This window comes from Cetorhinus maximus, chromosome 11 (assembly GCF_964194155.1).
Source record: "Cetorhinus maximus chromosome 11, sCetMax3.hap1.1, whole genome shotgun sequence".
Classification (NCBI taxonomy): Eukaryota; Metazoa; Chordata; class Chondrichthyes; order Lamniformes; family Cetorhinidae; genus Cetorhinus; species Cetorhinus maximus.
Window position 1 is genome coordinate 43,791,683 of NC_135889.1, and position 24,295 is coordinate 43,815,977.

At 40.9% G+C, this 24,295-nt stretch overlaps 1 protein-coding gene across 3 annotated transcripts in view; it reads right to left on the reverse strand.

Annotated features, from left to right (window-relative positions):
* The window catches only part of myo1b (myosin IB), a 276,216-nt gene that overhangs the window by 231,884 nt on the left and 20,037 nt on the right, over positions 1 to 24,295 (reverse strand). For all 3 annotated transcript variants that reach the window (XM_078551859.1, XM_078551858.1, XM_078551857.1), the window contains exon 3: positions 3,112 to 3,227. In XM_078551859.1, the coding sequence (XP_078407985.1) occupies positions 3,112 to 3,227 (116 nt within the window). The remainder of the gene's footprint in view (positions 1 to 3,111; positions 3,228 to 24,295) is intronic.

Here is a 24,295-nt window from a genome sequence, read left to right on the forward strand (position 1 = left end):
TTGAGCAGGAAGGAAAATCTTACACGTTCAACACAATATAGTTCTCGTGGCTTAACACTGCCATATAAATTCTTTGAATAGAAATATAACTGCAATTATTGTAAAACATTCAGCTTTTAGTATCCTATTTGCCTCAGTTCAGCCCTGTTCAGCTGTCTCGGTTTTAATTTTCCCAATGACAGAACATTTCGGATAATATGAAAGTTAGCCGGCCCAACTGCTTTTGCTTGTCAGACAGCATCAAACTGCTTGTATTAGCATTTTTAATACTGAACAGACTATCAATGATTTATTTATTCTATTATATTTTATGATCAGTTCAGAAGAGGGAGAAAATTGGGTGACGGACAAAACTGGCTGAAACCAAAAAAACCATTGGCCCCAAATGTTCACAAGGCTCCCCCACTTTCCGTCCATAACTTCTTGTGGGGATCCTGGGGAAATGGTACAGGCAGCCATTTTTCGTTTTTCTGCTGTTTCTCTGGGGATTCTGCCAATCTAACCCCCATGGAAATTCCTGGTGATTAACTTTAAAGCAGCTTTCACCATTTTAAATATTTACAAAACCTCTATACTTCAAAAACTGTTCAATTAGTTTGTTTAGGTGCTCAAATGGACATCCATCATATGATAATAAAGCTGAAAGACGGCTGCAGAGTTTCAGATGTTGAGCATCGATTAGCACCAAGTTTATTAGCTCCAAGTTTTTGGAGTTTCTAAAAGAAAAGACATAGGCCAGGATTTTACAGCCTCACCACGATGTGTCTCCAACCCCAGCAGATGCAACAAGCCATTTAAATCTCCATTCAGGTCGGTGGGACCGTAATATCCCGCTGGGCGGGAGGGGTCGTAAAATCCTGGCCATACACTTTAAAACGAAGGCAATGAGTTGAAGACTGGAATGTAAACAGCCATTACAATACTAAGGAATTAGACTAGATCTGAACCCCTCCTCATCATAGTAGTGTGGACAGAATTACAGACAGTTAGCAGATTATTGGCTTTAACTATGTGTTGAATGACAAACCTGTGTTTTAGATTGTTGAGAAGCTTGTTTAAAGAATTGAGCCAGTTAGCCAGTGTGGCTACTGTGCACTACTAGCAGGGCAGACACGTCAAGCAAAATACTGTAGATGCTATAAATATGGAATAAATACTGGAAAATACTGGAAACATTCAGCAAATCTGGCTGCATCTATGGAAACAGTCAACATTTCAGTCGATGACCCTTCGTCAGAACTGAGCAACAATAGAAACGTAACAGGTTTTGAGCCAAGGGTGGGGTAGAAGAACAGAAGAGAATGTCTGTAACAGGGTGGAGGGCAGGAGAGATTAAATGACTAAAGGTTGCCTGGGACAAAATCCAAAGGGAGTCGAGATGGGTATTGTAAAGAAACAAAAGATGTATCCAGGTGAGGTATGAATGGTTGCATAGCAGCCCTCCGAATGCAAAGGTGAAGGAACATAGAAGGAAAAACTGAACCAGTAAATGAAACAAAGTGGAGGCAGAGGTTATGATCTCAAGTTATTGAACTCAATGTTGAGCCCAGAAGCCTGCAGAATACCAAGGCCAAAGGTGAGGTGCTGTGTTAAGCTTCACTGCAGCAGGCCAAGGACAGAAAGGTCAGAGTGGGAGCAAGGTGGAGAATTGAAATGACAAACAACGGCTCAGGGTCATGCTTACTGACTAAAAGGTGTTCCGCAAAGAGGTCACCCGATCAGTGTTTTGTCTCCCCCCAGTCTAGAGGAGATCGCATTGTGAGCGGCGAATACTAAATTGAAAAGAAGTACAAGTAAATCCCTTTTCACGTTTCCTTACTTGACTTATTTCAATTTTGAATACTGTATTTGCTGCTTGTCGTGATTGTGAACCAGACATTCCAGGGAAACCCCAAGGCTCAATAATTGAGCTGTTCTGATTCATTGTTCTCACCTGATTTCATCCGGGGTGGCAGGACCATTATAACTGGGCTCAGCACCCACAGGCCAGAAGAAGCCCAATTTCTATCCTGTGACCCTCGTTGCACAGCATACGTGTCAACAGGTCAGAATCAGGCTGAGTCACAAGGCCCTGATGGTTGAATAGTTTCCTAGTGGTTACCATCTAGATTGGCAAATGGAGAGGGACTGCTTGATTGAGGTGTAGTAGTGTGTTTGGTACACATGGAAGTGAGATATTCTATCAGGGGTGGTTACAGTTGAAAGATGCCTTGGCAGACATCAAACTTGATGACAACCATGTCTGTGGAGTTTTTGTAGATCACATTTGGAAGGTGTAAAGTCATCAGCATTTGGAAAATAACAATAGTTAGTAAATCACTGATTTGTAGCTCCTGTGAAAACAACTTTAAAAGGAAAGTCTGTTCATCTAACACAACCATCACTAATGTTTATAAAAAAAGGTTTTATCTAATAATTATATGCTCCTTCTGATGCCTACAGAAGTATTAGAAAAATATTTTGAAAATACTAAAATTATAAGCATGTTTTCTAAATACTCCCTTAGGTACACCGTGGAAGTAAAAAATATATTTTCTTAATTAAAACATCCTGCCCTCCTTGGTACGCAAGCGTCACTTTCCAAAGACAAATTGTTAACCATTTCATCAGAAACTGAAATAAACTTCATAGAAGCTAAAGGAAACATCAGTTTTTTTTTTACTTCCACTTATCACTAAAATCATATTTGTTCCAGGCAGCAATTTGCCATAGAATAACCATGCAGCACCCACTTTTCCCAGCTCTGTCCACACATGAACACAAATGCTCAAAGAACTATCTTCTTCCCTGTTTATGTTACAAAATGCATTAGCAGATGTTGCAGGGGCAGATGGGCTCAAATACAAAGCAAAAAAAAAGCCATATTTAGACCGAAGCCTTTCAGGGCTCAAGCAGCGAATTGAAAAATTTGTCAATGATGGAATAGTTTGGTGGATGCTTGCAATATCCTAAACAAATTACAACTAAACTAGGAAGACCAGGCTTAATAAAACACAAAAGAATAAAGCATTCACATCCTCTTTTTTCCTTTCATCCAAGGTAAACAGCTAGGTCCATACACTGTCCTTTGATTTGAGTCAGCTGTAGTTTGTTTAGTTTTGCTTTACTTACATGTGAGGACTGAGCTCATAGAAATTTCTGTTGCGATATTCTTCTACTTTGTCTGGTGTATAGATGGGTAATTGTCTGTATGGGTTTACAGATATGACTACACTTCCGATATAAGTCTGTAAGAGGAAAGAAACAAAAAAGACAAAATTAAAATGCAATGAATTTGTAACTTAGTTGTTCTAAATTATGGGTTTCATGCAGTAAAGCAGGGAACTGTCACAGTTTAAAGCAAAAGGATTGTGGGCAATCAAGTGCTGTGATGACTGGTGGGACCCCTCTATTCATTCCCATTCTTAGATGGGTTGTTTGTGGATGTTCAAGGTAGAGGCAGAAACCAGAAGTGAAACAGAAAATAATATTTCATTTTAAAAGTTATCACACAGCAAATAAATCCCCAGAGCAGTGAGGATATGTACGAATGCAGCATATTTTGATGAACTTGATATATCTCGTAAGAATGAAGGGGCAGCTTCTTTGGTTCTCAAGACTTATTTCTTCAACATTGTACTAGAACCTAGACCTGCATAATATTGAAGAAATAAAGAGTCTAAATAGCCAAAAAGTAACAGTCAATGTATACAGGTACAACTTTTCAGATTGCATTTTCTCCTCCAATTTATCCCTATTGTTCCCCTCTCCTGAAAATCCTGGTCCACAGTAGTTTACAATCCATTGGCGGTGGTGACGCCAACGTATCTCATTCATTGATTAATTCTATATTTTTCCAAGGCCAAGTGGTGAGTGTTTATATTCTAAATGATCATAAGGGTTTGGGAATATTTCTGATATAGTTATCCACTGAGACGAGAGAAAGCCAGCAAAGTTATTAGACACCCTTCTTTAAGGTAAATGGCAACCTCCATTCACATTTTTTGCAAACTGACATTGGGAGCACACAAGCAACAACAGAGATGAAGATGAAGTTGACAAATAACAGATGAGAAAAATCTAAAGCAAAAGCAGCAGATAAGCAGAAAGTCAATGGCAATGCTAGTATTACTCCTTCTCTCACCATCACACCATGCCAAATATTTAGTGGTTAAGCATTAAGGGGCGTACAATTGGAACATTACAGACGTATCCAAGGACTGCCATTTTGTGATATGGCCAATGGAAACCATTTGATTCATGCCTAAGACGTTATATCTGACTCAGAGCACCAAACTCCACTTCACTGCCCAGGATAGTACCTTTTAAACATGCTTCCTGCAAAAGTGCAAGTTCACCACAAAACCAGAAATCAGATGATCCCCATTTGCAACTAAATCCACAGTTTTCACATGGATTGGCATTCTTCTCAGTCATGGATGTCAACTGAAGGAGAATTACAGAGGTATTGTTAGGTAATTGATACTGGATGTTCCTGACTTTCCTCAACTGCTAATGTCATCCAGGCTGAAAAGAGTGTCTGAGATCCACCATGGTCTTTCTCACCTCTGATCTGCATTTTGTTTTATCTTTTCAAAGTAATGAGAAAGACAAAATATATCACCAAGTATTGAATTATTTTTCAAATGCCATTTTCTTTTAACATCTAGTTTATAAAACTAAGAAAACTATACAACTAAATATTTATACTATTTTTCATATATTTAAGTATCATCACGCATTGACTATTAACATTGACTTGTATACTAATATTTTTTAAGGCTGCATTTGCTGCCATAATATTCCTCTACGTCACTGCCCTGTTTCCTTCAGATTACTGTATTCCTGCCACAGTATCGTAATGCTCCCTCTGTTCTGCTCTAACAACTTTCCTCAACAGCAACCTTAGAAAAGCTGCTCCTAATGCAATATTGGAGCATTTCTGCACCAGCTGTCCCGTGGCTTCCTTAATAAAACTACCAAATTATTGTTTTTGGCAATTTTGTGCTGTGGGCCTACACCTACTGAGAGCAGGGTTGATAATGGCCAAATATATTTCACACAGGACAAATCCAGTAGTAGAGGAATTTCCATCTTGCCATTCCGAAGTTTATTTAAACGTAGGCATGAGTGAAAAAGCAGGTCCTTAAACCTGTTATGTTACTGTTCTCCTTGCCTCCCACAGCGAGGCAACCACAAAAGTGCACAATGTCTACTGATATCCTCACTACAGCACCACTCAAAAGTTAATTCTTATAAATATCACTGTCTTAATCAGTACAAGATGCGTCCTTTTAAAGCCTCATTTTAATAGCATTCTTCTGCAAAACTGCTGAAGTTTCCCAGACACACTGCAGTTACAGCAGCTGTTGATAGCGTTTATAACAGAAACATATGCTCTTACTGCCAGTTCTACATATGTTTCTATGGTTAGCAGAGGCTGAGGGAAAAACTGTAGAAGTGGCAATTATAGAAGTGACTTTGCTACACATCGTGTATTGGATTCTCTGAGGAAGTCTGAAGCATACAGGCTGTTCCCAGGGATGCATATCGAGATAAGCATCAACTGTATCTGGAGGCCCATCAACTCAGTAAAAGACACTCTTTGATCTGCCCGAAACTCGCTGGGCTTCCAGCACAAAGACTTGTCCATGGCCGATTGACACATTCCAAGGCCCAGGACTACATGCTGACGTACATAGTAAAATTCGGGGCAGCTGTCACAGAGGCACAATGGGGCTACAAACTGGGTAAACCCATACAGGCTGTATGTAATGAATATTGCAAACATTAACTGTATTTGTAAACATAAGTGAGTAACACACAGCATTGGAAGAAACTGATTTGGGTTTGCACATTATGTAATGACAACTTTGAACAGCCATGTAATGTGCTTTTATAAATTTAACAAATAAAGCATATTTTTCTAAGAATAAAGTCAGGGAGTGTGAAAGTACTACTTGTTTCATGTTCAGGGATGACAATACATTGAAGTCACTAAAAAGAATGGTGATTCCAGTGGAGTAGTGCTGCCAGAGTGCCATCCGGCACCTTTGATTTCAAGCAGGCTTGAAAACTCAATGCGGCCACCAAACCTGGGCTTTCAAGTGACTGATGTGAAAAATGCTGTAAAGTTGCTCAGATCCAATCACAGGCTGATTCCTCCCCTGCATTTACTGCTGATAGGCTCAAGGAGTCTATCAGAGAGAAACCAGCCTGTGATTGGATGAGCAGCAAGGAGTGTGAGGCAGCCGGAGCGGTAGATCGGGGCTGGGCAGGAGAGGGGGAGCGTGCGTGCACCCGACCGGGGGGGTGGGAGCAGCACATGCGTGCACCCAGGGGAGAGGGGGAGCGCAGGAAAGCTTCTGGCAGCTTTACATGGAATTTACAGCACAGAAACAGGCCGTCCGGCCTACCCCATCTATGTTGGTGCTTTTGTTCCACACAAACCACCTCCCACCGTTCTTGATTACATTATCAGGGTAACCCTCAGCTTCTTTCTTCCTCATGTGTTTATCAACTTCCATGAATCCATGAATGTATCTATACCAGAAACATAGAATGGTTACAGCACAGGGGACCATTCAGTACATTGTATTTGTGTCAGTTCTCTGCAATAGCAACTCAGCTAGTGCCACTCCTCGACCTTTTCGTTGTAGCCCTGTAAAATCTTCCCTTCAGATAATTATCCAGTTCCCTTTTGAAAACCGTAATTGACTCTGTCTCCACTACACATTCAGGCGGCGCATTCCAGATCCAAATCACTGCTGCATCGAAGTTTTTCCTCATGTCACCTCTGGTTCTTTTGTTAATCAATTTAGGGTTCTCGATCTTCTGCGGATGGGAACAGCTCCTCCCTATTTACGCTACCCAGAAACCCCCATCAAATCTCCTCTCAATCTTCTCTTCTCCAAGGAAAACAGCCCCAGCTTTGCCAATCTATCCACATAACTGAAGTCTCTCATCATACTTGTAAGTCTTTTCTGTACCCTAAAACCTTCTTATCCTTACTGTCGGGGCTGAACCAGTTTGTTACGAAGGTTCATAACTTACTTGATTTTGTACTCTGCATCCCTATATATAAAATGCAGGGTTCAGATTATTAACTGCATTCTCAACCTGTCCTGCCACCTTCAATGATTTATGCACATATACACCCAGGTCCCTCTGCTCCTACATTTCCTTTAGAATTATACCCTCTATTTTCTGTCACTCTCCCCTTTCTCCTGACTAACATGTCTCACTTCACACTTCTCTACATTAAACTTCATCTGCCACAAGTCTGCCCATTCCACCAGCCTGTCTATATTCTCTTGAAGTCTATCACTAACCTCCTCATAGTTCACAATACTTCCAAGTGTTGCATCATCTTCAAATTTTGAAATTGTGCCCTGTACACCCAGGTCTAAATTATTCAAATAAATCAAGGAATGCATATAACCATCCTCCAGTCAGAAGTAAAGATTTCTGTGATTCATGTTCTTAATGGGTTTGAATTAAATAATTAAACTGTTGCATATTGAAATTCTAGTTCTGCTAAAGACTAAAGATTCAAAAATACCGCATGGTTCAAAATAAAATGCTTACTGGCACTAACATTTTTCACTTAAAAAGCAGAGTTTTACTGACGTTTGGGGTCTAAAATAAAATATCATTTCTAAATCTACTGCGTAATAGGAAAAACCACGTAATAGTAGGGTGTAGAAACCACGTAATAGTAGGGTGTAGAAATGATATGGCCAACACATTTTCTTAGAGCTTCTGCGCCTCAAAATTTCTGACTACACCACTGGGTGATCCATGCAAAAGAGCTGGAGTAAGCCATTTTCTTACTATTGATGTAGTCTCTAGTGAGATACCCTTGCTGCTGAGCAAGCCTTCCATGAAAGGTTCAAATGAAACTGGACATGGAACAGGATGCAATTGTTTTTTTTTTGGAAAAAGTCAGTGGATCTGCAGTTTTCAACTTAGAGGCATCATTGCATCCCCTTAACAAAAGCTGACATTTCTAATCAGAATGTTAATGCAGTGTTAATGGCATCAGATGATAAAAATCAGAGAAAAAACAAATCCGTCCTGAAGTTACACAATTTGCTCACCATCGTCACGGATTACAAATCCTACTGAAGGATGCAGGTGTGGTTGATGAGTGCACAAGGCTCACTGGGCAGATTAGTGCAAAATATGACATGTGTAAAAAAGTATTGGAGGAAGCCATGTTCTATTGCAAGTTTCCCACAGGCACGCAATTTTATGAAGTAGTAGCCCTGGATATAAAGGTGCGGGGCAAAGACAAACATTTTAATTTTACACCTTACAGACATGGCAACCAGATTCAGTCTTTCTACTGAAATACATGTTAAGAACAAGGAGAGTAATTGTAGATCAAGTCATGGAAAAATGGATGTTGGCCAAGCACTGGTTAAATTTCTGACCGACAATGGGGAGTGGCGGGGGGGAGGCAGTGGAATTTGCCAATGACAAATTTAGAGACATGTGAAAATATGAACATTGTGGTCATGAACACTGCAGCTGCTGAAAATCCTGTCAGCAATGGACCCTTTGAAAGAAATCACACGGTGATCGATGAGATATTCCATAAGATCTTGGCCAAACTGCAAGCTGACAACTGCCCTGGAATGGGCGGTCCATGCAAATAATTCGCTTGTTGGGGGGTGGGAGTAACACTAATTCCTTGCTTAACATTATAGTTGCATTCCTGAAAAGTGCAACTTTATTGAAACGATGTTAAGTGAATCAGATTTTCCCATTACAACCAATGTAAAAACTGTAGTTAGATTCCGTAGGACCTTTCCCCTCAAAGAAAAACATGAAAACATTATACCTCTTAAGTTGAAATACCATACATTGCTAAATTCCCATATTCATAAATGAAATATACTTTAAAGTTTATTTTAAAAGTTCGAAGATATATGCAAGCTCTTTCTCCTTACCTCCCGCACGCCGCCTCTCCTGCTCACTAATCCTCCTGTTCAAGGCCTCTTCCCCTCCTTGCCTCTCCCATTTCCCAAACATCATGCTCCCTGACCCTCCCCATCACTGATAACCCTTCCCAGTTGTTGGCTGACCCTCCTGCTCCCCACTTCGCTCTCCTGAACCCCCACTATGAGTAAGGGCTCGGAAGGTGAGTGGCGAGAGGCAGGAAGTGCAGCTTAGAGTTGCAGGGTCTCAAAGGTAAGCAGCAAGCTAGTGATGGCCGGTGAGAAGTAGTCGGCCAGCGACCAGGAGGGTCAGGGTCCAGGAGGGTTGGCCAGCAATCAGGAGGATTGGCCAGTGGTCGAGAGGGTCAGCCAGCAACCACAAGGGTCGGGGAGTGGCTGCTCCAAAATTACCCTCTCACGACCCTATATCACATCGGCTGCGAAGCAACTTTAAAACGAAACTCCCAACGCTGGATGGTGTTGTTGGAGCCACACTGATGCAGGCAAGTGGAGAATATTCCATCACACTCCTGACTTGTGTCTTGTAGACAGTGGACAGGCTTTGGCGGATCAGGAGGTGAGCTACTCACTGCACAATCCCCAGCTCTGACCTGCTCTTGTAGCCACAGTGCTTAACTAGCTCCACCCCTCTTCCTTTGTGCTAGCTATGATTCCAACCAGACTCCTCTTTGAACTGCTGCTGTCCATGTGGTGCAGGTACACCCACATTGCTGTTAGGGAGGGAGATCCAGGATTTTGACCCAGCGACAGTGAAGGAATGGTGATGTCAGGATGGTGTGCGACTTAGAGGGGAATTTGCAGATGGTGGTGTTCCCATGCATCTGCGGCCCTTGTCCTTCTGGGTGATAGGGATTTTGGCTTTGGGACGTGCTGTCAAAGAACATGGAGCTGTATAGTGAAGACTGTGGCTTATGTTGGAGCTTTACTTTGATGAGGATGCATGTGGATGAAGAGCGATGTTAAGTTTTGGTCTATTTGCTACAGGAGAGATGTAGAATTACTGGGAAGAGTCCAGTTAAATGACGGTGGAAGTCGGATTCCTGAACTACTCAAATGCAAATACAAGACAAGGTCACGTACTCTGACACCTTACTTTAGAGAACAACAGAATGAGAGGAGAACTTAACAGCAATCTTTAATGTTTTCATGTACATGGAGAATTTGGATCTTCTGCTTGCTACATGATTCGTGGACCTGTAAGCAGTTAAGGATGTCACAGTACAATAAAAATTTTAGCCTTTAAGGTAATAGGATTGTGAAATAAACAGACACCATTTTCTGCTTAATTATACTTTGACGCTATTTTATTTTTTTCCATCATATTGTAACATTTTAACTTTTTATTTCCTCCTCAATGTCTTCTCTATTTCTATTAGAATTGACCCTTGCAGATTGCTGTATGCCTTTTATCAAATCTCAGCCTCCTTTATGCTTATGATTACTTCATTATTCATCATTGTTTCACAAACCTTTCTCTTTACGCTCCACCACTCTACCATCTTTGTTATACAGTGTGCCAATTCTATTTTTACATGCATTTGATACCCCTGCAGTTCAGGTCGTAGGAGAAGACTGAACTACAGAAGCACCAAATAGAAGGAGTTGCATAACAAAAAGCCATACAGCTTTTTAGGAATTCATGTATTTTTTTTTATTAGGGAAAGGGTTAGGTGGGGATTAATTCCAGATACATAGTTAGCAAACTTATGGGTTGAAAGAATAGATGGCTGACTTTCCATGGCAAAATATATGTTACTAAAATTGTGGAAGAAAAGTTAAAACAAGATTTTAGCGATATGGCCCCCTCAAGTAGAATTAATATGAAAAATCATGTTTTTATTTGGCATTCCAGTAGTTTTGATTGCAGAACTGCAGTGGCTGCCTGGCACTCTTTGGGGTAAAGGAGTTAGTTTTAACAATATATCATATGATGGTCATCACCCTGAAACATAAACTCTGTTTCTCTCTCCATGGATGCTGCCTGACCTACTGATCATTTCCAGCATTTTCTGATTTCTGATTTGCGGCATCCACAGTAAATTTGCTTTCGTGTTGCAGAAAATTAGAAGTCAGCCATCAGAAGGTTTTGGTTCCTGCTGCTGTGGTGATGAGTTTTAAATACACGGCATCTTTATTTTCCATGTCAAAATAAATGAGTGTTGAAATAAATAAGATTATTGTAACCAAATATTTGATTATTCAAAACTGACTTAAATAAAACCGTAGACTTTGTTTTCTCCTGACACTGCTCTAGGATGTAACTGAACTTTTCCAGATTGAGAAAAGTTGGAACTGTCGTGCAGCTATATAAAGTAAGTCTGGACTCCAGGGATATTTTTGTTCTCTGGGCTCAGTTTGAAAACAAGCAACAGATTCACTTTAGAATTTGACCCTTGTGCTTGTTGTCTTGAAAAAACTGTGTATGTACCACACAGTGTTCATGCAACTAAATCCATTTTCCATAAACTGGAAGCAAACCCAAGACCCTAAGACGTACTCACGCAATAAGAATTTAAAAAGGACAACATAAAAGCAGCATTAGTGCAGCCACAATATATTTCAGTATTCCTGAAGCACAGCAAACCAGCAACCAAATCCAATCTCCTTCCATACCAAACTATGACTACACAGTCAAACTCCTTACTCCAGGGCTGCCTACCGTCAGTGCTCAAAAGTAACAAAGATAATGTCATGAGGTTTTCAGGTCAATTTTGGTCTGTCTGCTGGGAAATATATTCATTTTATAAAATTCCTTAGCTGAAATTTCTATATTAAAAATTCACAATCTTTGCCATGTGATTACCCATAAGTGTTCACAGGCTTTGAAACAGACTTGCACAAAGACACAGAGGAAGAAAAATCAAAGTACAAATCATCCCCAGGCTATTCTTTCATGCCTCTGCTACTTACATCATGATAGGGCTAAAAACTACTGTTGCATAAATTATATACAAATAGGATGTGAAAAAGATGACTCCCTAAGAGCAGATGTTCTAAATGTTGTCACTGCCCTAAACACTATTGTGTGGATTCATTCAGTAAAGTAGAACAAACTTGTACTTGTAGAATGTTTTGAGTATCTACTGAATGTTTCACCCTTAATATTTTCTTTTTTTGGTGTTATGATTAAATAAGGCTTCCTGTTGATAGCACAATATAGTTCTGTCCCCAAAACATCATAAATGGTAAGCTTCAATACAACCATGGCTTCATAAAGGATTATTAAAGTGAAACAATTGAAGCATTCTACAGACTAAATTCTTATTACTTACAAATTAAATGGGAAAACATCTTTGCAAAACAAGTCAAAGACCTACATAGCAATGTACAGTAGCAAGAAGGTTATGAACAAAGTATTCCTATTCATTTTATGTACACTTATTAGGAGGTACAGATATGGGGCTTAACTTCAGTAACGTGAAATATATAGTCTGTCAAGCCCGCTCCGCCATTCAATACGATCATGGCTGATCTTCTGCCTCAACTCCACTTTCCTCCTTGCTCCCCATAGCCCTGAATTCCCTGAGAAGCCAAAAATCTATTAATCACATTTTTGTTTAAAATGAAACTCCGAATTGTAGCCAGGTTTTTTCATAATTGTAAGACCGGGTAAAGATCAACTCTTGCACTTAGGCAGTGGCATTGACCTCACTGTTTTGGACAATCTTAATGCTGACTCAAGTTGCTCTACTGTGGAACTTCATTCTAGTCACAGTATATTTGGAAAGTCAATGGAGCCTCACAGATGTCCTCTTGACAACTTAAACCGAGCCAATTAAAACAAACACTAATTTTGGTGGTATTAAATGGACAGAGCATATGTTAATTAGAAAACAACATTCAGAGGGAATTCAGAAATCAACACAGCAATCTAAGTAATTTGGCATTTAGCAACAAATTGCAACAGCTGCCAAAGATTGCACGAATGAGAAGAACGAACATTCAATAAAGTTGAGGGATAAGATAGGGCCATCACACTGTTTAATTTGACTGGTTTAACACCAGTAACTGTTTTTAGGGTAGTGCAAACAGATAGTACGAAGTCAAAAGCAAAATACTGTGGATGCCGGAAATCTGAAACAAAAATAAAAATAGCTGGAAAAACTCAGGTCTGACAGCATCTGCGGAGAGGAATACAGTTAACGTTTCGAGTCCGTATGACTCTTCATCAGAACTGAGGAAATAGAGAAATGAGGTGAAATATAAGCTGGTTGAGGCGGGTGGGACAGGTAGAGCTGGATAGAGGGCCAATGATAGGTGGAGGTAAAGAAGAGATTGCCAAAGATGTCAGACAAAAGGATAAAGAGATGTTGACGGTGGTAGTACGAAGTTATACCTGTCCACTTATACTGCTGTGCTTATGCAATGTGTAAACCTGAACCTGTGCATTTAGATGCAGGCATATAGCTCTGCTCATATGCATCCAAATTTTAACTTTTTAAACATTAGTAAAGGCTTATTACACTGTCAGCTGCTTGCTGTGATCATAAGCCCAAAGATAATCCACTGAATTGCCTAGGAGCATGGTAAACTCTCATTTTCATGTTTTAAGAAATGTTAAGAAACCGCATCATCCGAAGTTAAATTGCAGTTGACATTAGGGTCGTCATCTCTGGTTGGCCATATTCCTGAAAGCATCATCACATGGCCTCCTCCCTGCAACCACCCCATCCGCACACCTCTGTCACCTTGCACCCAACATGCCTACACCTGTCATGCATCACTTTCCCACGTTAATTGGAAAGCAAATAGACACTTTGTGATCCGATTGGATGATTCTTGACCATCAGTTAAACACCAAATCTTTCCCCGTGTCTAATCACATTATAAGTAAAACAAAAGGGTTTAAAAATTTGACACGGAGCCAATTAAGGAGATATTAGGTCAAATAACAAAAATCTTGGTTGAGGAGGTAGGTTTTAAGGAGCATCTTAAAAGGAGGAGAGCAAGGCAGAAGGGCCTAGGCAACTGAAGACACAGTCAACAATGGTAGAGTCATTAAAATTGAGGATGCTCAGAATGAGGAATGCAGATATCTGACACTTGTTGGGCTGGAGGAGATTACAGGGATAGGAAGGGGTGAGGCCATGGAGGGACTATAAAGAATTTATCGAAAAATACAAGTAAGAGCTAAAATATTATAGCTACTCTGCATATGGATTGTGTTAATGTCTATATCTCCACTGACACCCAGCTTAGATGTGACTTGAGACATAAATTTCTCCAGTGTGGCAGCCATGGCCATTTCCTGTACAGTGCATCATTGGCTATATGAATGACTGCATTGGCTATATGAATGACTGCATTGGCTATATGAATGACTGCATTGGCTATATGAATGACTGCATTGGCTATATGAATGACTGCATTGGCTATATGAATGACTGCATTGGCTATATGAATGACTGCATTGGCTATATGAATGACTGCATTGGCTATATGAATGACTGCATTGGCTATATGAATGACTGCATTGGCTATATGAATGACTGCATTGGCTATATGAATGACTGCATTGGCTATATGAATGACTGCATTGGCTATATGAATGACTGCATTGGCTATATGAATGACTGCATTGGCTATATGAATGACTGCATTGGCTATATGAATGACTGCATTGGCTATATGAATGACTGCATTGGCTATATGAATGACTGCATTGGCTATATGAATGACTGCATTGGCTATATGAATGACTGCATTGGCTATAGTAATAATGCTAAAAGAACACTTGACAACAAGGGCTATAAAGTCCTGGGGCATCACAATGAACAAACAAAACCTATTTAAAGTCCTAATACTCAGAACTTTATATTAATATTAACTTAATACTCCCAGAGGGTGGTAGGAGTTTAGAATTCACTGCCCAGATTGGTGGTTGAGGTAGAAACCCTCAACTAACTTAAAAAAGGTACCTGGATCTACACCCAAGGTGTTGTAACCTGCAAGGCTACAGACTGGTTGCTGAAAGGTGGAATTAGAATGGGCAGCTAGTTTGTTCAGCTAGTACAGACACGATGGCCTGAATGGTCTCTGTGTCGTAACTTTTCTATGGTTCTAACTATACAATTACTCAAATTAATTTTCTTCTTTTAAAACTGCCTTGCACCCATCATATTCCCTTTTGTCTCTCCCCATATTTGTAATTGGCCAAATTTCAGGTGAAATATCAAACATTACTTGGCACATCAGGAACTGGTAATCTATCTATCCAGTACTCCTAAAAATTGGAGTACTGCAGTTAACCATTCTCTCTGGAGAATTCTATTTCAAATGACTGTTCAGGCGGGAATTTAGACATATTTCTGCCTATATTCAACCAAAAGTCTGATCACCATCAATAAGTCTATTTCTATCAATTTATCGTGTATATAATTTCACCATTACTTTAAATATTATATTGGACACATGAATGCCCCAACTCACTTTATCCTACAGCTGAGCTCAACACCTTTTTCTAATTAAATCACTGGCAGATTTTTTCTGAAGATCCTAGTGATAAATTTCTATTATTTAGCCCATAAGGACCTGATTAATGCAAACAGCAGCCTTCAGTCGTAAAATGCTTCATCCGTGTGAAAAATAAATCTCTCAAGAAACATTTTCTGTTCTCTCAAAAAGTATTTGTTTCATTTTCTTTTATTTGGAAACCAAGGGAAAACCAATATCTGTATGTATGTATGAATCAACAGGATACAATGGTTCTGCGATTCTATGGGTGCCAATCTCTTCACTGTATCTCATGTGACAATCTTTCATGTGTGAACCAAGACTAAAGGGGAGAATTTTCACGTGAGCGAAAGAGCGCAGAAATCTCCGTGCCGAGAGATTAATTTAACAAAACATTGCCAAGAAGAAAAAAAATACTCAGACATGTCCCCTCATGTGACAGTGTCACATGAGCTGGGTCATATTTATGTACTTTAATTTATAAACCCTTCATGAAACCTCATCCCGCCCATGGATGAGGCTTCATGAGAAATTTGAAGGCCGCCTGGGCTTTTCGCCCTCCCGCCAACATTAAGGTTGGATGAGCAGCCCTGACAGTCACTTTAATGAGGTAATTAATGGCCTTAACAGGCCTTTGACAGGTCGGTGGGCGCGCAGCCAACTCCAGTGTGTACCTACTGACCTAAAGATCAGAATGACGCGCGGTGACATCAGGACACACGCCTGACTTCACCAAGTGTCATTTTACATGTCGGTGTGCGGGAACAAAAGATTCAGGCCCAAGTGTGGGGAATGGGGCATCACATCTGATGCTAATTCTTTCCTTATCCAATTTTCAAACACATGCACATTCTAACAACATCACTGGATAATGATCCGAAACATCAATCGTTTTGCTTCTTTCCCCTCTCCTAGCCCAGGAACCCGAGGCAAATGCAGTGCTCCTACCACTGAGATTTAATTAATTCAGCACAGACACATTCTGCCCACATTCAAGTATCATACCAGTACATGCATTTATCCATTCAGTATCACTTTTAAAAGGCACTGGTTCCAACTCCAGTGTAAACAACAAGTAGGAATTGTGATTTATTTTATAAAATATACAATTAAATTCAAACTAGTGTCACGGACAGAATTTGTATGTTTCCTTTTACTGCTCATGATCTGCATATTTGCATTTAAGAGCTGTGTTTTCTCTTACCCTTGGAGTGTGTCCCCCAATTGAATAATTCCAGAGGCAAGCTGTTTGAGAGTTTAAAAATAAAGAACGTTGTTTATTATCACACTTACCCCAAATTTAATGTAATATTCCACTCTCACATTATGATACATGCAAAGATTAGATACAGATGAAAGTAATATACGATTACAGCTTATAATTTTCTCAGTATCTTTAATGGCAAGCTGTAGTTTCTTAGATGCAGTTGATGCTTGAAAGTTGAAATTAATGTCTTGTAAAGTGATGGATTTTCAGGAGACTGAAGTTTCTCGTAGGTGAATTTTTAAGAGGTTGGTTCTCAAGTAGAACTTTAACTGGAACAAGTTGTAGAGACCTTCTCTCTCTGTTAGGATCTTCTACTTTCAAGGTATTGATTTTTTTACTAACTTAGCTGCTAGGATGCCTTGCAGGCACTTTGATGGAACACACTGTCTGGAGGCAGCTTCTTGCTGGTTTTTAAAGCAGACCACAAAATGGTTTCATCTTGTGACTTCCACAAGTTCAAAGTCCTTATTCCAAATAAAGGGTGGTATGTATATTGATTCCAATCATCTTGTGTTTTCATCTGACATCTTCAGATTCGCCCAGCCTAGTTTGGATGAGGGAAACCATCATAATACAATTGAAGGTTGATAGGATCCATTCATATCCGTCTTACACACATTGAGTTTTGATGTTCTTTTTTGTCAAGCGTGAAAGAGACTCAGGTTGACTGGAATTCTATAGTCCTTGTATTGATCCATCCTTAAACAAAAGGTTGTGTGAATTCCCCAGATGGTTGTAAATATCCATATTTAATTAGATAGTCACATGACACTTAGAAGCTCAAAATGCTAATGGTCACATGATTTGCAGCCATCATTTTAAATAGTCTGTGTCCAGTTTAAAATACATTGACTGAAATTTCATAATACTATGGGACATGACACTAGTGAACAAGTTTCAAATTTCAGTCTAACTCAGGGAACACATTCAGCTATCACTAGAGTTTAGGAAATAGCAAAAAGTTGCTATTTGAAGCCATCAACAGGCACTAATTATTCCAATTTAAGGCACTCTATAAACGTACCTCTGGTGACCAATATTTTGGTCACCTATCCTAATCTCTCCTTATGTAACTCAGTCAAATTAGGTCCGATAATATGCCTTTTGAATGACCTTAGGATGTTTTAGTCTGTTAAATGTGCTATATAAATGCAAATTGTATTTGTAAATCTGATATAGTCAATATGTTAACCTAATTCTGCATTCTACATCACTGTCTCTCTAAAATCAATGTCTATCCAATGCTTTCATATAATACAATCAATAGATTCCTAATTACCAAGCCACTGTTATATTAAACAATTGTAACTCCATCAATATATCCAAGGATGGAAAGGAATTTTGAAATGTCTAAATAGATGACAAGCATACTTCTATGAGGGTCATATTTGAAAGGCCAACACTGAAGGTCACATTGCAGCCATTAAAATAACCACTAACATACATTGGTTACTACCATATTGTTTCTTCTTCTCTATGCAACCTTTGTACACTGCAACAATTGGGTCCCCAGTACCAACCAGTAATCATTCCCAAGATTGCTGAACAAACATGCTCAGGGTCACAACAGCATCAGAACATTTGGCCCAGCTCCCACTTGACTGAAATGCATATTTTCCTTTTCTCTCTGTTTTTGTAACCCAGGGTGTTCTCTACACAAATAAGCTAAAATCAATAACTAATAGTCTACCAATGATCACAATTCCACTTCGATATCACACAAAATTTTTTTGAAGTTACTTAGGCCAAGTACCAAATGTCCACTTGGACCATCATTTTAATTATAGCTGATCAATTATTATCCACAACATTTTGAAATGTTCAAAATATCGTTATCAAACTGAGAAAATAAAAAAAAAAACAAATCAAGTTATTGTTGTTGGACACCAAGGCACAGAATAAACCAGATGACAAAAAGCTTGATAAAATGAGATAGGTTTTAAAGGAACATCTTAAAAAGGGGGAAGAGATGTAGAGGGGCAGAGAATTTGAGGGGAAATTGAGGGGGCTAAAACCACATTCAAGCAGTGGAGCAGTTAAAATCATGGATCTCAGGAGGCCAGAATTGGAGGCGTGCAGAGACCTTGAAGGCTTGTAGGGTTGGAGGAGGCAAGAGGTTACTTTTCATTCATTTACAGGATGTGGGCGTCATTGGCTAGGCCAGCATTTATTGCCCACCCCTAATTGCCCGAGAAGGTGGTAGCGAGCTGCCTTTTTGAACCACTGCATTCCATTTGCTGTAGGTACACCCACAGTGCTGTTAGGAAGGGAGTTCCAGGATTTTGACCCAGCAACAGTGAAGGAACAGCGATATATTTCCAAGTCGGGATGGTGAGTGGCTTGGAGGGGAACTTCCAGGTGGTGGTGTTCCCATGTATCTGCTGCCCTTGCCCTTCAAGGTGGTATTGATCATGGGTTTGGAAGGTGCTGCCTAAGGAGCCTTGGTGAGTTTCTGCAGTGCATCTTGTAGATGGTACACACTGCTGCCACTGTTCATCAGTGGTGGAGTGAGAGAATGTTTGTGGATGGGGTACCAATCAAGTGGGCTGTTTTGTCCTGAATGGTATCGAGCTTCGAGTGTTGTTGGAGTTGCATTGATCTAGGCAAGTGGAGAGTATTCCACTACACTCCTGACTTATGCCTTGTAGATGGTGGACAGGCTTTGGGGAGTCAGGTAGTGAGCTACTGGCCACAGGATTCCTAGCTTCTGACCTGCACTTGCAGCCACATTACTTATGTAGTGAGTCCAATTCAGTTTCTGGTCAATCGTAACCCTTGGTGTTGATAGTGGGGGATTCTGTGATGATAATGCAATTGACTGTCAAGGGGCGATGGTTAGGCTCGCCTTTGTTGGAGGTGGTCATTTGCATTTGTACGTGCACTGCTTCAGTATCTGAGTTGCCAATGGCGCTGAACATTGTGCAATCATCAGCGAATATCCCCAATTCTGACCTTATGATAGAAGGAAGGTCATTGATGAAGCAGCTGAAGATGATTGGGCCTAGGACACCACCCTGAGGAACTCCTGCAGTGATGTACTGAAGCAGAGATGACTGACCTCCAATGCCCACAACCATCTTCCTTTATGCTAGGTATGACTCCAACCAGCAGAGAGTTTTCCCCATGATTCTCATTGACTTCACTTTTGCTAGGGCTCCTTGATGTCACACTCAGTCAAATGCTGCCTTGAAGTCTAGGGCAGCCACTCTCACCTCACCTCGGGAGTTCAGCTCTTTTGTCCATGTTTGAACCAAGGCTGTAATGAGGTCAGGAGCTGAGTGGCCCTGGTGGAACACAAACTGAGCATCGGTAAGCAGGTTATTGCTAAGCAAGTGTCACTTGATGATCCCTTCCATCACTTTACTGATGATTGAGAGCAGACTGATGGGGCGGTAATTGGCCGTGTTGGATTTGTCCTGCTTTGTGTGTACAGGAAGTTTTCCAAATTGCCGGGTAGATGCCAGTGTTATAGCTGTACTTGAACAACATGGCTCAGGGCGCAGCGAATTCTGGAGCACAAGTCTTCAGTACTATTGCCAGAATATTGTCAAGGCCTTTGCACTATCCAGTGCCTTCAGCCATTTCTTGATATCACGTGGAGTGAATCAAATTGGCTGAAGGCTGACATCTGTGATGCTGGGGATCCCCAGAGGAGGCTGAGATGGATCATCTACTCAGCACTTCTGGCTGAAGATTGTTGCGAATGCTTCAGCCTTATCTTTTGTACTGATGTGCTGGGCTCCTGCATCATTGACGATGGGGATATTTGTGGAGCCTCCTCCCCAAGTAAGTTGTTTAATTGGCCACCACCACTCACGACTGGATGTGGCAAGACTGCAGAGCTTAGAACTGATCTATTGGTTGTGGAATCGCTCGGCTCTATCACTTGCTGCTTATGCTTTTTGGCACGTAAGTAGTCCTGTATTGTAGCTTCACCAGGTTGACACCTCATTTTTAGGTATGCCTGGTGCTGCTCCTGGCATGCCCTCCTGTACTCTTCATTGAACCAGGGTTGTTCCACTGGCTTAGTGAAAATGGTAGAATGGGGGATATGCCAGGCCGGTGAGGTTACAGATTGTGGTTGAGTGCAGTTCTAGTGCTGCTGATGGCCCACGGCGCCTCATGGATGCCTAGTCTTGAGCTGCTAGATCTGTTCAAACTTTATCCCATTTAGCACGGTGGTAGTGCCACACAACACGATGGAGGGTATCCTCAATGTGAAGGTGGGACTTCGTCTCCACAATGACTGCCTGATGGTCACTTCTACCGATACTGTCATGGACAGATGCATCTGCGGCAGGCAGGATGGTGAGGATGAGGTCAAGTATACTTTTCCCTCTTGTTGGTTCCCTCACCACCTACTGCTGACCCAGTCTAGCAGTTATGTCCTTTACGATTTGGCCAGCTCGGTCTGTGGTGGTGCTATTGAGCCACTCTTGGTGATAGACATTGAAGTCCGCCACCCAGAATACACTCTGCATCCTTGAGACCCTGAGTGCTTCCAAGTTCAACATGGAAGAGTACTGATTCATCAACTGAGGATGTGGGGACGGGGGGTTGGTGGTGGTGTGGAAGGGATGAGACATGATAATTAGTAGGTTTCCTTGCCCATGTTTGACCTGATGCCATGAGACTTCATGGGGTCCAGAATCGATGTTGAGGACTCTCATGGCAGCTTCCTCCCAACTGTATACCACTGTGCCGCTACCTCAGCTGGGTCTGTTCTGCAGGTGGGGAGAATAGAGAGAGAAAGGAATGGTGATTGTGTTGTCTGGGACATGATCTGTGAGGTATGATTCCGTGACTATGACTAGGTTCTCCAATTTTGGCACAGGCCCCCAGGTGTTAGCAGGGTCAACAGTGCTGGGTTGTCGTTTCTGGTGCCTAGGTCAATGCCGGGTGGTCCGTCTGGCCGGATACAACCGAATGGCTTGCTAGGCCAGTTAAGAGCCAGTCACATTGCGCTGGGTCTGGATTAATGGCCAGCCAGCATGAAACGCGCACTGAGGAACTTAACGCTTCTGGGGTGGGGGCGGGAAGAGTGCAAGAGCTGAAGTCTGCGCGTGTGCGGGGGTACACCCGCTGAAAGCTCCCCGAGGGCACAGAGCTGCCTCAGGGAGCTGAAGAATTGTGAACACAAAAATAAACATTTTAAAAACGAGGCGCAAATGTCCCCACATGTGACTCAGTCACATGAAGAGGGGCATATTTAAGGTGATGTTTAAAAATTTTATTTTAATTACTTCTGGAAACCTCATCCTGCCTGCGGACGAGGTTTCATAAAAAATCCAAAGGCCATCTGGCCGATTCGCCCACCCGCCAACTGAACAGTTGGACAGGCAACAAAAAAATATAAATTAATTACCTTAATAGGCCTAATTGTTGGCGGATACACTGCCGACTCTTGCGTGTTCCCATTGACCGGAAGATCGCAAGACTGCGCAATGACGCCAGGACACTTGCCCAACATCATCATGCATGATTTTATGCCTGACTATGTCGGGCACACGCCTGTCTGTGGGACGTAAATCCTGCCCTGGGTGTACATTTCAAGTTCAACAAGGATCTGAACCCAAACTATGACCGAATAGTTTGGAATGGCTGCAGTTAACCGTGAAATTATGATGCTAAAGGGCATGGCAGATATCACCAAGTCACAGTACCACATTTAGCCTGAAACTGCGCTTCTTTAATATGCATCTTACACTGTAGGAAAGGGAAATAGAGAGAGAGAGATATCAAAGTCTAAAAATGAGTGTAAACTGAGCTATACTTAAAGGAAATGTCCAGAAAGATAATTAAGATAAAATTCAAAAATGAGCAATGTGGAATGGAGGATTGTTTGAAAATCACAATTTGAAACTTCAATTTCTGGGCAATGGATCTTTCCTGATGGTTGAGTGAGGTTCATTCATGCCCACAATTGAGGAACTGCATTGCTGACTAACTTCTACAGGAAAGTTCTGCACTCAACCTGCACGGAGCCAAGAAAGATGTCCATCAGTGCCGCAACAGATACTGTTTGTTACTGTTGCGTTACTACAGTCTCAAGCAGTACTGATGAAAAAACTTCTTTAAGCAAATCTCTCCAACTCCAAAGGCAACAATATCACTCAAGGCAGAAATAAAAACAAGTGCTGGAAATACTCGGCAGGTCTGGCAGCATCGGTGGAGAGAGAAAGAATTATGTTTCAAGTTGAATATTGACTCTTTTTCAGAACGTCTCTCCACGTGTGCTGATAGGCCTGTTGCGTAATTCCAGCACTGTTTTATTTCAGATTTCAAACATCCACAGTATTTTTTTTATTTTATTGAAGGCAGAACTGCTAAACCTACCATAAAAATATTAGAACGCCAAGACTTGCGTGCACATATTTCTTCAAAATCACCACAGATCAGGAAATATAATGTGCAAGGGGTTGGTGCACTCAAGTGCACTATTCTTTCACCTCTGGGGCCTGGGTTCAAATCTAATCGAATCTGATAGTTTTGTTCTATCCTTTCTGATGGCTGAAATGAGCTTGTGCAGCCCTTGAACACTGTTCAAAGTAGGTGTAGAACCAAAGCTCAAGCTCACACACAATTCAACATTCAGGTAAAAAATAAAAATGACTTGTGCAGAAAATGTTTATGAGACAGTGCTTTGCTCAATTTAGGAATAAGGTATCTTGGCGGTTACTGTAAAAGGAGTGGCTGATGTTGTCACTGAGTGAAAGTTTCCCAGTGCTGGTATTTGATGAGTACGAACACTCAAAAGCAATAAAAATCTGACTTCCAGATATCCTACAGTACACCCTAAATGTCAATGCACAAATCTTAAGAATCCAAATAGAACTTAGGGGAATTGATTTTGAATATTACACGGAGATAAAATATTGCCCAATATTTATTTTAATTCTTTCTTGGGATGGGAGCATTGCTGGTAAAGCCACCATTTATTGCCCATCCCTAATTGCCCTTGAGAAGGCAGCAGTGTAGTGGTTACACTGCTTAAACTGCTGCAGTACATCTGGTATAGGTACACCTACAGTGGTATTAGAGAGGGCCCAGCCAGCATTGCTTATAACTTGAGAACAAGCAAAAAGACATTTGGCAGTTCAGGCACATTCCTGCAAACAATTTTAAACTAGAGCTTGGAAATTAGATATAAAACACAGGCCCAAATCTCCAATATGCACTGCTTTCAAGTGATATTCCATATGAACAATGCAATTTCGAAAAATTACATCCTCGCCATAATGGAAGCACTTTGGTCATTTGGTTTGCAGTTAGATTTTAAAAATATAAATAATGGAGCACAGATTCACTTTCTCCAACTTTAAGAGCATCACCTTGACGTTCTCTATTTCCACCGACAATACAAAGTTCGATGGACATGCAAGCTGTGCGAAGGACACAAGGCGGCTGCAAACAGATACAGCAGATTAAGTGAATGAGCAACATGATGGCAGATGCAGTATTATGTGGAGAAGTGTGAAATTATTCACTTTGGTCATGAGTGGAAAAGCAGATTTTTTTTTTAAAAACATGAAGCTTGTAAATGTAGATGTTCAGAGAGACTTGGACGTACTTATACAAGGAACACAAAGTTAGCATGCAGGTACAGCAAGCAACTGGGAAGGCAAATAAGAAA